The following is a 13,819-nucleotide window of genomic DNA, read 5'->3' as shown; positions in this document are numbered from 1 at the left end:
TATTCATCTTTCCCAGATTAAATAGGCAATTGAGGTCAGTATTGTGTTTATCTGCCTGAGTGCAAAGATGAAAAATAATGGTTTTTCTGTTGTGTTTTGTTTTAAATATGGGTTTTTAAAATCAAGGAACTCAAAGTTCATTAAGGAGAGATAAGAGCAGTGGAAACATAAAAGAAGGAGACTAATGACCTCTCTGTGGGAGGCATTGGGGAGCTCTTATAACCCTGGATGTTCATCAGAACCCCTTTCTTTTTAATATCTTTTGTAATAACTTGAACTTGTTATAAGCAAATACCAAAGGTGATCTTGTTTAGTGCTATAGCAGAAATGGTTTGAAGAGGCAACCACATTTTTTATTAAACTTTTGTCAAAATAGCTCAGTATCAATCATGTCAAAGACAAAATCTTTTTTTGTTGTTGTCGTTTACTCATCAGACTTTTGATGGCTGTAATTATTGAAGCAAAGTACTGGGGAATTTGGGACTAATCTCTAATTTTCTTAGATAAAAAAGTAAAGAAGGCACTGCAAGTTTAGCTTAGTGTCAGAAATGCTGAAAGTGCTATGATAAACAGCCATTTAAATCTTTGGGCCTTCCATGAGTGTCATATAAAAATGTCTTTAACATTTATTTTAAAATAAATTTTAAAGGAGAGCCAAGCACTATAACAACTTTTAAATATTGAGTTGCAATTATGTTGTTTTAACTTTACCCTGTTACTTTTTTTTTCTCATGAAATTTGTAAGTTTACAATAAGAAGGTTCAGTTTCTGTTGTTGAAATTGTCACTTCTGTTTTCATGTTTTTTTTCTTATAATTGTCTATTTGAATTTTTTAATGTGGTTATATACAAAGGCATGAAGTCACTTCTGGTTTTCACTCTTGTAATAGTGCTTGATTAAATAACTTTTATCTATGTAGTTTTTTTCTTTTTCTCCAGAGTTTTGTTTTTTCGAGTGTCCCAGTTTTGGCAGTTTACTATTTATTTATTTATTTGGTTGCTCTGGGTCTTTAGTTGTGGCAGCTGGGCTCCTTAGTTGTGGCATGCGAACTCTTAGTTGCAGCATGCATGAGGGATCTAGTTCCCTGACCAGGGATTGAACCCGGGCCCCTGCATTGGGAGCTGTGGAGTCTTACCCATTGGACCACTAGGGAAGTCCCCTCCAGAGTTTTAGTAAGATGAATTTCTGGTACTGAGATTTTAAGCCAACTTGTGTAAGCATATCAATTCTGTATTATCTGAATGTTTCCAAAGAAATTGCAGTAATTAATTGCATTTCACTACCTTTTTCCTTATAGTTGCTTAGCTCTTCTAGAGCATATTTTCTAAAACTATTAAATGTCTTTAGCATAATATTCTTAATGATGATAGCATAAATTATTTTAGAAAAGAACTGGTACTGTGAAATGAGATTACATTAATTAGTGAGAAGTTGTCACTTTAACTTTACCCTCTTGTTTACTGTTTTAAAAAGCATTGGTTTCTTTGTGGGGATACCATTGAGAAAGTGAGGAGTTAGGAGACTGAATGATTGTGCCTGCAGTTTAAATAATCTAGTTTGTGACTTCAAGCAGGGGAGGTAAATCTACACATTTCAGATTTCCTATTTGGGGATTATATTGAAGTACTATGCCTGTTTTGGTATTTAAACCCTTTTAAAGGACAGATTAACTGTCTTTAGAAGTTTCAGAATAGGAAATAATAAATTTCATTAAGAAAAGAGCTGCTGTGATGTTGGTGTTTATTATGAATGATTGTGCTGTTTATACATAGCGCTAGGAAAAGTAAATAATATTAAGGCGTATATTTGACTTACCTAATTTGACCTTTTTTGTGTGCAAAGCACAGAAACGTCTTGGGGCACATACTATAAAAATATAAACCCATGCCTGTCTCTTAGGACTTGCAGTGTTTTTATGGTGTCATATGAGGCTTTGTTGAACTTAAACAGTATAAAATACTGACATGTAGTACATTTGTAAGTAATTATAAATAAGATTTTTGTTGAGGTATGCTTTGCTGTACTTTTTTTTTTTTCATGTAATGGGTTTTAATATGACAATTTTCATAGGATATTTAAATGACATTTTGATTAAAAGCAGGCAGAGAAAACTTTATTCTTTACTGTTAATTGTTTACAAATGTATTAATGTTTATTCCTGGTGTATTACCTCTTTTTCAGTAGATATTAACCATAAAATTTATATATTTGATACATAAGTTAGACTAAGGATACATTTTTTTTTAACGATTTGATTATTTTTCTTAACACTAGGGGGCACTGTTGATTTATGAATTCGTATCTAAATTAATCAGGCATAGAATGTGGAATGAAATGAAGACATTTCATTGCAAATTGAGTGTTGCCTTCAGAGAGAATTTGGATTATCAAGTTCATTTTGTATAGTACTGTAAATATAAATGATTCTTAATAAGATTCTTAATAAGAATAAATGAAGTTTATAAAATAAATACTGTAGATTGAAGGAAATTAAAGTATTTCTATGCTCTATTCATTTTCATATTGGTTTTCTAAATGGTTTTTAAAAAAATCATTATTTCTAATGTATTTCTCATTTAAAAAATTCTAGCACGATGTTTTGCTCTTAGCAGGTACTTAGGATATATCTGAAGAAACGAAGATAAATTTAAGATGTGACTGAAGGCTGCTATCATTAGTAATAATTTTTAAGCATTTGAAAACCAACAACATGTTTTGCTACATCTAGGAAACATATTTTAGGCATTCTCATTCATTATTTCTGCAATCAGGATTTTGCTGATGCCCACCAACATGTATTTTGTGAGAGGTATATTTCTAAGGTTTTTGTCTTCTTTAATTAGAAGACTCCCTTGAATTTAAGCTTTGTGTGGATTCATTAGATAGTAGGCAAAGCGTGTGTCATTATAATAGCACTCTTACCATGTGTCAGCACTGTTTTAGGTGCTTTGAGTATATTAATTAATTTCTCCTCACCACAACTCTATGAAGTAGGTACTTACTGCTATCTCTGTTATATAGGTAAGGAAATTGAACAGAGAAAAGGCAAACAGTTTGCTGGGTTCAGACTTAAGCAGTTTTTTTCTAGAGTTTGTGCTTCTAAATCACTGTCCTATATTGCTTCTCCAGAGAGAGGAAACTTAGCATTTCAAGAGAATTATTATTGATATTTCAAACTAAGTTTTTAAAGTGGGTATAATTTTGTAATGCACAGCATCAGGAATATAGTCAGTAGTATTGTTAATAACTCTGTATGGTGACAGATGGTAACTAGACTTATTGTGGTAGTCATTTTGTAATGTGTAAAAATATCAAAACCCTATGTTTTACACCTCAAACTAATATAATAATGTAAGTCAATTACACTTCAATAAAAAAGTGGATATAGTTTTAAATACCTAATTTATAGACACTTAACCATTTCTCTTATGAAAAATATCATAGAAATTTAAAGTTGGAAAGGGACCTTACTCTGTTTATTTGGTCATTTTACAGAGAGGAAGAAATTCCCTCCTAGATAGGTGAAGTTACCAACACAGTGATATACAGCAAGTTATTTGTGGAAAGGGATTAGACTCTCAAGTAAACATTCTGACTTCCAGTAAAGTGGAAAAACTATGGTGGTGTGGAAAGAATATTTGAATAGAATTTTAGATGACTTGAATTTTATTCTTGACCCCTCATTTACCAGCCTGTGTCCTCAGAGGCTGTGTTTGTGTTATATGAGTATAATGATATCTTCCTTAATTAGTCTTCTTGGTAGTTGTGAAGATCAGTGAGATAATGGAGTAAAGATACTCAGTAAACTTTAAAGCCCTATACAAATAAATATATCATGTACTGTGGTATTTTTATAACATGCTCCATAATTATTTTTAATTATTCGTGATATCTTTGTAAACTACATTATCAACACTGCTAAACTTATTCAGTATGGTTGAGTTAGGGATGTCATTTAGATCTCTAAAATTTATTTCGTTAGACCATATATTACTTTGCCACATGTTTTTTATACTTTTTATTTTCTTAAGACTAAAAAGCCTTTTGAATTTTTCTTACAATAAATGAAAAATTATACCTTTGCTTTGCTGATAAAGAATATAACAGCAACATGTGTTGAACACGGGCCATTTGGTGTTTCTGATCATTTGAAAATAGCATTAATAGGATTGTCCTCAAACCAGATTTAGTGATTTAACTGAAGTGAAAAATAGAGTTTAGTAAATTTGGAGTATTTTATTTCTTGGCATGGTGACAGGCATGGGTTTCTTTTCTTAAACTTCCAATAAGACACATAGTTAAAGTTTTCTATTTATTTTTTACAGGAATAATAATGTATTTGTGGCCTTGGACGTGAAGCAATCAGTCTTCTGTTGCTGTTAACTACCGTCAGGGACTGATGTTGTGGGAAGCATGGACCTAATGAACGGGCAGGCAAGCAGTGTTAATATTGCTGCTACTGCTTCTGAGGTAAGACATTTAAAAAGTTTAGTTGTAAAATTTCTTACCTGGCATTCTGATTTTTTAAGCATTATGATTGGTCACAGATGTAAATCAGAGCTTGAGAAAAAGGGTTACAGATTTTTCAGTCTTCAAAAAACTATCTTCATTGTACCATCCATGTGTTCATTGTACGTTTTAGGAGTTCATCCCTACCTACTTCATATACTTGACAAATAATGATTACTTAAAACCCTTTCTTGGGTTTAGTTTTAAAGAATGCATAGAATTTCTTTTTAAAGTGTTTTTACATTTTATGAACCTTGAGGGCAACAGTACAAGTGGCGCAAAGAATGACATAATATTGACACTGTCAGATCCCTTGATTCCAAGCCCGTTGAAGGAGATCAAAGACCCATTAGGCTGGAATGTTGAAAGGGCTACTCTGGTGATGTAGCTCAGAGTGTTAAAGATGGAGATAAAGACTGAACTAGATGCTCACCTACACACACACCCCCTTTTTTTTTTGCTTTGTCTGTAATTCTAGGGTACTTGCCTGCTTGCCTTAATAACTTTAGTATTTAGCTTCTGTATTTCTCTTTTATTTTACTCTTACCATAGAGGATGAGAATAAATGTTTATGACACTTTAACACCTTGACCTCAGAGTTCCTTGATAACTTCATTTTGCCCAGGCCAATTACTTAGGCCTTGCTGTCACTGAAAATATTCTAAGTCAGTAGTTTCAAGTTATTTTTCTTATTAGATGATTTCTGTATTTTTAACTCTAGCTCTGGCTTCCCTTATGAATTTTATTAAGCATTTCTGATGGATGGACTTTTTACTTACAGTATGAACAAAATCAGGTTACTTTGTTTCTATTCTGCTGCACTACCTGTAAAGAAAATAGGCCACCCCCTTTCTCTGACTTTTGTTAGTAGCATGACCGTTTCCTTAGCATCAAAGTTCAGATCTGTAGATTCGGCATTAACCTGCTTCCCCTTGCCCACCACACCCATTTTCACATCACAGCAGGGAGAGTCCGCTAACAAAACAGAAGTTAGAATCCTCTGTAATGTAATCATCGCGTGACATCTGGTCCTGCCACACTCAAGTGGAGAGGATTACACAAGGGGGTGACCACCAAGAGATAGAGATGCCTGGCAGCCGGCTTAGAGCCTGTCCACCACACCTAATCTCTAAGATCTAGTCCTTTACTCCTTATTTCTACTAGTACCATCTTGGTTTGGTCATTTATTATTTCTTGTCTAGAATGTTGTAGTGGCCTTTTATTTTGATCTTGCACTTCTATTCGCTGCTATTTTTGGTACATTTGACTGTAATTCAATTTTAATATTCTTAAAATACAGCTGTTATACTTTATTGTATTCCCAAACTGTCCATGGTTCCTCAATACCTACTAACTAAATACACATTCAGCCCTACATTTAAGACTTTCATCAAAATGAGCCTAAATTTTCTTTCTAATGGATTTAACTGCTACTAATTCTCTGTGAAATTTACATTCTAATGAAAGAATACTACATCTTGCTGATGTTTGTATAAACCCTTAGCCTTTTCTATTTCAAAAAATTAGGGAAGTTTTCTCCTGATTCCCTAAACAGATAGGAGCTTTCCGATTTTTGAAACTATCACTTAAAAAAAAACATTTTTAATAATTTTTTCCATAAATTTATACATAGCTTTTCTTCCTCCTTGAGACAGGGATTATATATGTTTGTAAATATGTCTGTAATATATGTATATTTACATGGTATTTTTATGACCATATTTCTTGACTATGTTAAATGTATGTGTGTATATGTATAGTATATTTATGACTATGTATCCTGAAACATATGAGCTAGTATTACAGGAAACAGTACACAATTGTTTGTTAAATAAAATAGATCATTTCACTCATATAAAAAATTGTGTTGGCCTTTCTGAAAGTGGATGAATTACATCAGACCTCAGAGTAATATAATTTAGTATATGAGAAGTAAGGGGCGGGGGGGGAAGTCTGCCTTTTAAATTGTCCTCCTGCTGTGGTAAGAAGATAAAATTAAAAATATATGTTTTTCTACCTTGTCTTAAAATAAAGATGTGTTAACATATCAAAATGCAAACTTCTCACAAATATGAAAACCTCACAAGTACTTAAGGTACTTGATGGGTGATTGACTCCTCCTGTCTCTGCCTTCTAGACTTAACCTATGTTTAAGCTTCTGGTGTCAGTAGAGTGGTGGCAAACTTTTTTCAGACATTTAGAAGTGTCAGTAGTTTTTTAGTCTTGTTGTGAATAAAGAATTACTACTATGCCCTTAGTGCACATTATGTCTCAGTACTGCTTAGCTTCTTGTCATTACCAGCTTATTTATTGGTAGTGGGAAAGCAGATAGAAGCACATCACTCATAATTTTTAAAGCCTCTACTAATGGCTTGTAAGAAGGAAAAGAGGGAAATGATTACTAACTTTGATAAGCAATAAGATTGCCATTACGATTTGCTCACTTGTCTTGAATGAGTTAGAAACTTGGAGTAAATTACCAAATTATGTTTAAAATGAATGTATTTACTTGACAATATATTTATTATTTGGTAGTTACTGGATTAGTATATACTGCTTAACTGATGTCTGTTTGAATGCTTAACATGAATAAATTTCTATATTAGTCTTGGAATATAAAGTAACATTGTCAACATACTGTAAGCTAGTCTTAGTTACAGAGATTAAGCACATGGAATAAGATACTATATATGAAATCCATTTATGAGACTTTGGACTTCTGCTTAGACACGTAAAGAGCTTGGAATTCATCACTCCTGTCCTCACAGCTTGAAAAAAGCTGAACAAACTGAAAACCAATAACTCATCTTAGCTCTATCAGAGAACTGATGTCACAGAGCAAGTTGACAGTGATGCCCTGAAAACTGGAGAAAGAGGCAAACACAGAGAGTCACTGTTTACCAAGAGCAGAATTCCCTGGAGCCAGGAAAGGGTAGGAAAGCTTACTGTAGTTGACAGACCGCTGGAGGCAGTGTGTGGACTAGCTTGAGAGTTAAGAACTCCTGGGGGCTCAGTTTTAGGTCTCCCTCCCCACATTTGTGAGTTTTACCACCAGGAGCCCCACCAAGTTCTCACAGTGAGGTTCAGAGAAAAATCCCTCCTGTTTCCAGCAGAGAGAGGGGAGAGTAACCATTTTGAAATATACTACGGGGAAGTAATCATCCTAAAATATGGCGAGCACATTCTATTCCCCACCTGACCTCAGGGGAGACTGCTTTACCAGAGCCTAACCTACTTGCAGAAAGAGAAATACCCAACTCCGGGCCCTCTAGCCTTCCTGTCTTACTTTCTAAGGGGAGTCCCGGGTGCTGAGAAGCACCTAAGGTCACAGCCCAAGGGCACAGGCTCACTAAAGTACCTGATTGTAGGGCAATGGAACACTTCTCCTCTTCCCACACCTTAACCACCACATCAATGGGGCTCCTGTATAATAGTAAAGGATCGCAGCTGAAAGAAGTGCAAGGCACAGACTCTTACCTAAGGAGGAGTTTCTAGAAAAACCCAGAGACAAAAACAAGGACACTAGAGGAAAGTGAAGGCACCTCTAACCACAACAAATAGTAAACAGCATAACTCCTATACAAATAAACGTAAACCCTTACACTAAAGGCCTGTTTGCCTCAGTTTCTGTTACCCACTGAATCAGGTCTGGCTTTCAGCAAATTTTAAGGCATGCTAAAAGTAACAAAAAAACATAGGCTGAAGAGGCAAAGCAAGCAGCACAGCCAGGCTCAGATATGGCAAAGATTTTGGAATTAATGGACTGGGAATTAAAATAACCATGATTAATAATGCTAATAGCTCTAATGGAAAAAATTGACAACATGCAAGAATAGATGGATACTAGAAGCAGGGATATTGAAATTCTAAGAATCAAAAGGAAATGCTAGAAATCGAAAACGTCGTTCCAGAAATGACAAGTGACTTTGATTGGCTCACCAGTAGACTGGTGACCAGTAGACAGCTAAGGAAAGAATCAGTGAACCTGAAGACATGTTAATAGTATCGTCCCAAGCTGAAGTGCAAAGAGAAAATAGAATGAGGAAAATGGAACTCAATATTCAGGAACTGTGGGGCAATGACAAAAGGTGTAGCATGTACGTAATGGGACTGCCAGAAGGAGGAGAAAGAGAAAGGAGCAGAAGAGATATTTGAAGTAATAATGGTTGAGAATTTTCCAAAATTAATGACAGATCCCTTCCTTTGTAATGATTTTGATATTTAGTTGCTACTGCAAGGGAAGGAAAAAGTAAAAATGAAGCATAATGACAGGTGCTCAAAATTGATGTATAATAGCTGGTAGGGGGCTTCCCTGGTGGCGCAGTGGTTGAGAATCTGCCTGCCAATGGAGGGGACACGGGTTTGAGCCCTGGTCTGGGAAGATCCCACATGCTGCGGAGCAGCTGGGCCCGTGAGCCACAACTACTGAGCCTGCGCATCTGGAGCCTGTGCTCCGCAACAAGAGAGGCCGCGATAGTGAGAGGCCCGCGCACCGTGATGAAGAGTGGCCCCTGCTTGCCACAACTAGAGAAAGACCTCGCACAGAAACGAAGACCCAACACAGCCATAAATAAATAAATAAATAAATAAATTTTTTAAAAAAACGCTCCTCAGGTCTGAAGCCCTCTGTAATATTTAAAAAAAAAAAAAAAAGCTGGTAGGTTGACATACATAATATTATACCTCCGTAAAAGAAACTTTGGTTAGTTTTTTCTGCCACTGACTGTAGCCTGATATCCTACCACCATTTAACAGAGAGTGATCTAAATGTTCTTACAGGGATGATACTCTGATTTCAGCCAACTGATTGCAAAATACACTTTTATTTTGTAGTACGGATGAAGTGGAAATTTAACAGAAATAAGATTTTCAGGGCCAAAAGCCACCTTTTGTTCTACATATAGCACCAGCAAATTCAGAATTAAAGCAGAAAACGCTTAAATCTGTACTATAATAAGAAGAACATTATCAATTGTACTATCACAGACAGACATTCACTTAACAAACTAGACTGGGTTATTTAGTTAATGGAACTCTGAATGTTTTCCTGTGGTTTATGTTAGGAAAATAATTTGTCTTTTTCTTAATAAAAATGAGTTTTAAAAATTATAGATGGTTGTATCCTTCTCCCCTAACTTCTTTTACCCCATTTGAAAATTATTGAACTTGTTATTGATAATATCTTTTATTTCTGTTGGAAATGATAGGATGTCAGGGTGAGGAAACAGACAGGAAAACTTACTCAAGAACCTAAAAATCTAAAGTTGAGGTTAGATTTCAAGTTGCCCGACCCTATTCCTAGTGCCCTTCCAAGTAAGCAGTGTGTTCTGCCCAGCTTTTCTACAGCATTTGTTAACTCACTTTTCTTAGCTTTCCTCAGTCTAGTTTCCATGACACTTAACTGCAAGACCGTTTTTAAATGGCTGCATTTTTTTTTCAATTTAACAGAAAAGTAGCAGTTCTGAGTCATTAAGTGACAAAGGTTCTGAATTGAAGAAAAGCTTTGATGCTGTGGTGTTTGATGTCCTTAAGGTTACACCAGAAGAATATGCGGTAAGCCTCCCACCTCTTGTTCTCCAGTTTTTGCACATAATTTACATATTGGTGCTATTCAGTTAGAATTTGTAGGCCCAACAGAGGAGATTTTTTTTAAAAAAAACTGGATGTGGGAATCGATGGGGAGAGTAGCACAACAATGGAGCAAGCAGAGGAATGAACCTGAGAAGGTAAGAAAATCCATTGATGTTTTCAGAGCAGCTTCGTAAGTTACACTATCAACTTGGTAAGTAATAAGAAGTATTTACCTTCATGGTAATTGCTTTTGTCCCTACCAATACCACCTCCCCAAGCTAACTGTACTTTATTGACATATGTAAGAAGTATTTTTACTTTTTCATAAATTAAAAAATTAAAGTTGAAGGCATTATTGCAGTATCATGAAGAATACCTAGAAAAACTTTTAATTCTTAAATGATATGTGTTCATTTATTTGTGCTATCTTTTTCCTTTAACTTATTAGCAGAATATATTGATTTCCTGATATTGCATCACTCTTGCATTCCAGTAGTAAACTGTGTTTGGCCATAGCATGTTATTCCTTGTTATATTGCTAGATTTTGTTTTACATCTGTAGCCACAGTTGAGATAGGTCCATGTGAAGTCCTTCAATATGAGTTGCCACTAGTGTAGAGTCAGTTACTTCTTATAAATTGGGAAGAATACCTTTTCATTAATGTCATATTTTATATTACTGTTTGAGTAGATATGATTTAATAGTCATAACAACAACACTGCTCTACGAACCAGTAGATCCAAGTTTTTTTTTTTATTTGGATTTAGTGTATGACCATGTTCAAATTTTTAAAATTATTTTTTTTTATTTTGTAGCTTTACCTCATTTATCTCACAAGAAAATATGAATAGGCATGAGATAATTAGAAATAATTATATTTAATGATATAAGGGCTAAATTTTCATTTTCTTAAGCCCTTATAAAACTGGGATTTCTTTCTGGTAAAGATTTGAGTACTCAATATGTTTTAGTACAGAATATAACTTTATTTGCAAATATATGTCACGTTATGGAATTCCAAGAAATTGTAATTTTTTTACTTTTCATTTCAGGGTCAGATAACGCTAATGGATGTTCCAGTATTCAAAGCCATTCAACCAGATGTGAGTAATTTTAAGAACTTTCCTTTAAAATATACAAGATGGTGAATTATAGTATCCCCAATTAAGAAGTTTTAGAAATGACAAATTATACTTTATATTAATTTTTAAATGTTTAAAGCTTTTGATGTAACTTATCTGTATATTACTCAGGCCTCAAAAACTCATGTGGCATTCATAGCTACACACTGTTGAGTCATAGATAGTACTGTTTGAATCATTTTGGTTGATTTTGCTTCATCACTTTACTGAAGTATCTATTTTACTGATGAGAAAACAGAATGACATTTGTCCCCGATACACAGCTAAGTGTTGGAACTGGCTTTCAGACTCTAAAAACTGATGCTTTTTCCACTCTTATCAGGTAAGAATATTAATATGATTTTGTATCCCAAAGCTAAGTCATTGATAATACTGACATATTCAGTACCATAAGATATTTTTTTAGTTCTTCTGGGAACAAAATATAGTATATTTGTTGCAGTATTTTCAAGTCAACTATAACATAGATGTTACAGAAAACATCTGTATCTTCAGTGGTATAGACAGTATTAGTCCTGTGTTTTTCAAGTAATTTACTTAATGTCTGAGTATCTCAAGTCTGTCACTTAACAAAATGAAAGGATGGGCCTGAATGATCTCTGAGTCTTTGTCATTTCCACAGCTCTGTGTTTTTCTAACTTTCCTCCCTTACCATGGAGGGCACCCTCAATAGAACCAGTAGTTTAGCAACAGAGGAAGAGGAACAATCTAGTCTATAAATAAGGCACAAACAGAAAATGGCTTTTTTATTTAAATGATAGTAACTGAAATATTCATTTCCTCACATCCCCGAACAAAACAAAGCAAACTAAATTCTTTATAAAAATTACATTTTTTTGCCCTGAAGTTCAGCCATCTTCTCCTTAGACATATTTTTTTCCTTTTGAATAAACTGCAATTACTATATTTCTGTTTCATACGACATTAGTACCATCCAGTAGAAATATAATGTGAACCATTTCTATAACTTTACATTTTCTAGTAGCCACATTACAAATTAAAAAGAAACAAGTAAAATTAATTTTCATAATTGTATTTAACCTACTGCATCCAAAATAATTATCATTTCAACTTGTAATCAGTATAAAAATTATTGAGATGTTTTACTCTCTTTTTTCTGTACTAAGACTTTGAAATTCAGTGTATATTGTATAATTACAGCACATCTTTATGTGGAGTTGCCACATTGCAAGTGCTTGTGCTTGATAGTCATTTGTGGAGAGGGGTTTGACATTGAAGATCTAGACAGTGACTATTACTTAAGGACATAAACTTCAAGTCAATGGGAAATTTTTATTTCCCTGGGACATCTAACAGTGCTTTGTAAACTTCATAGAAGTGAACCTTAAAAATTCCCTTGACCCCACTTCCTGATCTAATTTAACACCAACCCCATTGATTTTTTTTTTTAACCTAAGTATCTTATTTATCCATTCTCTCTCTACTCTAAACACCCCAATCCAAGACACCGTTGTAACTCAGCTGAATTACTGCAGTGCCCTCTTACCTGATCTGTCCACATCCACCCTGACCCTTCTAAACTTTCTCTATCCAATAGCCAAGGTAATCTTTCAATATGTAAATCTGCTCATTGGATTCCTCTGCTTATAATGCTTCAGTGGCTTCCTGTCACTCTGAGGGTAAAGACAAACTATCCTAATATCGTCTACAAATCTCTTCAAAGTTTTGCCTCTTCTTACCCACTCCAACCTTATCTTACACCTTTTCCACCTTTTTCTGGTCTAGCTACAGTGGCCTTTTAGCCCCTCTCACCACTGAGCCTGTGTACCTCCTAGTTAACTACTACTCATCCTTCAGTTCTCAGATCAAGTTTGACTTTTTCAGGTGAGCTTTTCTTCTCTTCCTACAGGCTCTCCCAGCACTTCCTAGTTCTTCACTGGACTTGTCAGTTGCAGTTTTACATTTATGTGTTGTGGTTCAACAAGTATTTACTGAGTGTCTATTCTGTGCCAGGCACTGGCTTACAGCACAGAAGAGACTAAAATTCCTGCCCTCATGCATCTTACATTTGAGTGAGGTGAACTAGTACTGTGTCATGAAAAACATCGAACAGCCAGAAGAGGATAGGGCGGCATAAGGGCAGTGGGAGTTGTGATTTTTAGGTAAGATGGTCAGAAAGGCTTCACTGAAAAGGTGCCGTCTGAGAAAGACCTGAACGAGGTGAGAGAGCAAGCTGTACTGGTGTTTGAGGGAAGAGTGTTCCAGCAGAGAAAACAGTACTGATATTTAGTACCATAAGTTTCGTTCTTAGTTCTTTTGGGAACAAAATATAGTGTGTTTGTTGTAGGATATACAAGTCTGCAATGGCCCTGGATACTTTTCATTGTACCTTTATTTTATGACTTTATAATATGACTGTGTGTTGTATTTTAGAGACAAGAAAAAAATCAAGGAAGGCATTTTTTTTTTAAAGGAGACTAACATTTATTATGCATCTACCCATTGTAAGCCATTTATTATGCTCACATAAGGGAAAAGATTACTGGTGTGAGGTTTGAAGCCCAGGGCAAAGGCCAGTGAGCTGCAGTGAGTGGGCGCGAGGATCTAGTAGAAAGTGAGAGAGGTAGAGAGGGCT

The 13,819-nt window shown here is 34.8% G+C and overlaps 1 protein-coding gene across 11 annotated transcripts in view; it reads left to right on the top strand.

The window, feature by feature from the left end:
• The window catches only part of RALGPS2 (Ral GEF with PH domain and SH3 binding motif 2), a 188,075-nt gene that overhangs the window by 35,788 nt on the left and 138,468 nt on the right, over positions 1-13,819 (top strand). For all 11 annotated transcript variants that reach the window (XR_014243467.1, XR_014243468.1, XR_014243469.1 and 8 more), the window contains 3 exons: positions 4,326-4,470; positions 9,958-10,062; positions 11,134-11,184. Coding sequence is in view for 7 of the 11 variants with exons in the window: in XM_082388448.1 (XP_082244574.1) it covers positions 4,414-4,470; positions 9,958-10,062; positions 11,134-11,184 (213 nt within the window). In the remaining 4 variants the exon portion in view is untranslated. The remainder of the gene's footprint in view (positions 1-4,325; positions 4,471-9,957; positions 10,063-11,133; positions 11,185-13,819) is intronic.

The sequence above is a fragment of the Balaenoptera borealis genome (assembly GCF_965194805.1).
Source record: "Balaenoptera borealis genome assembly, chromosome: 1".
Taxonomy (NCBI): domain Eukaryota; kingdom Metazoa; phylum Chordata; class Mammalia; order Artiodactyla; family Balaenopteridae; genus Balaenoptera; species Balaenoptera borealis.
Note: the sequence above shows the minus strand (reverse complement) of the source record. Positions and strands in the feature narration are given on the sequence as shown.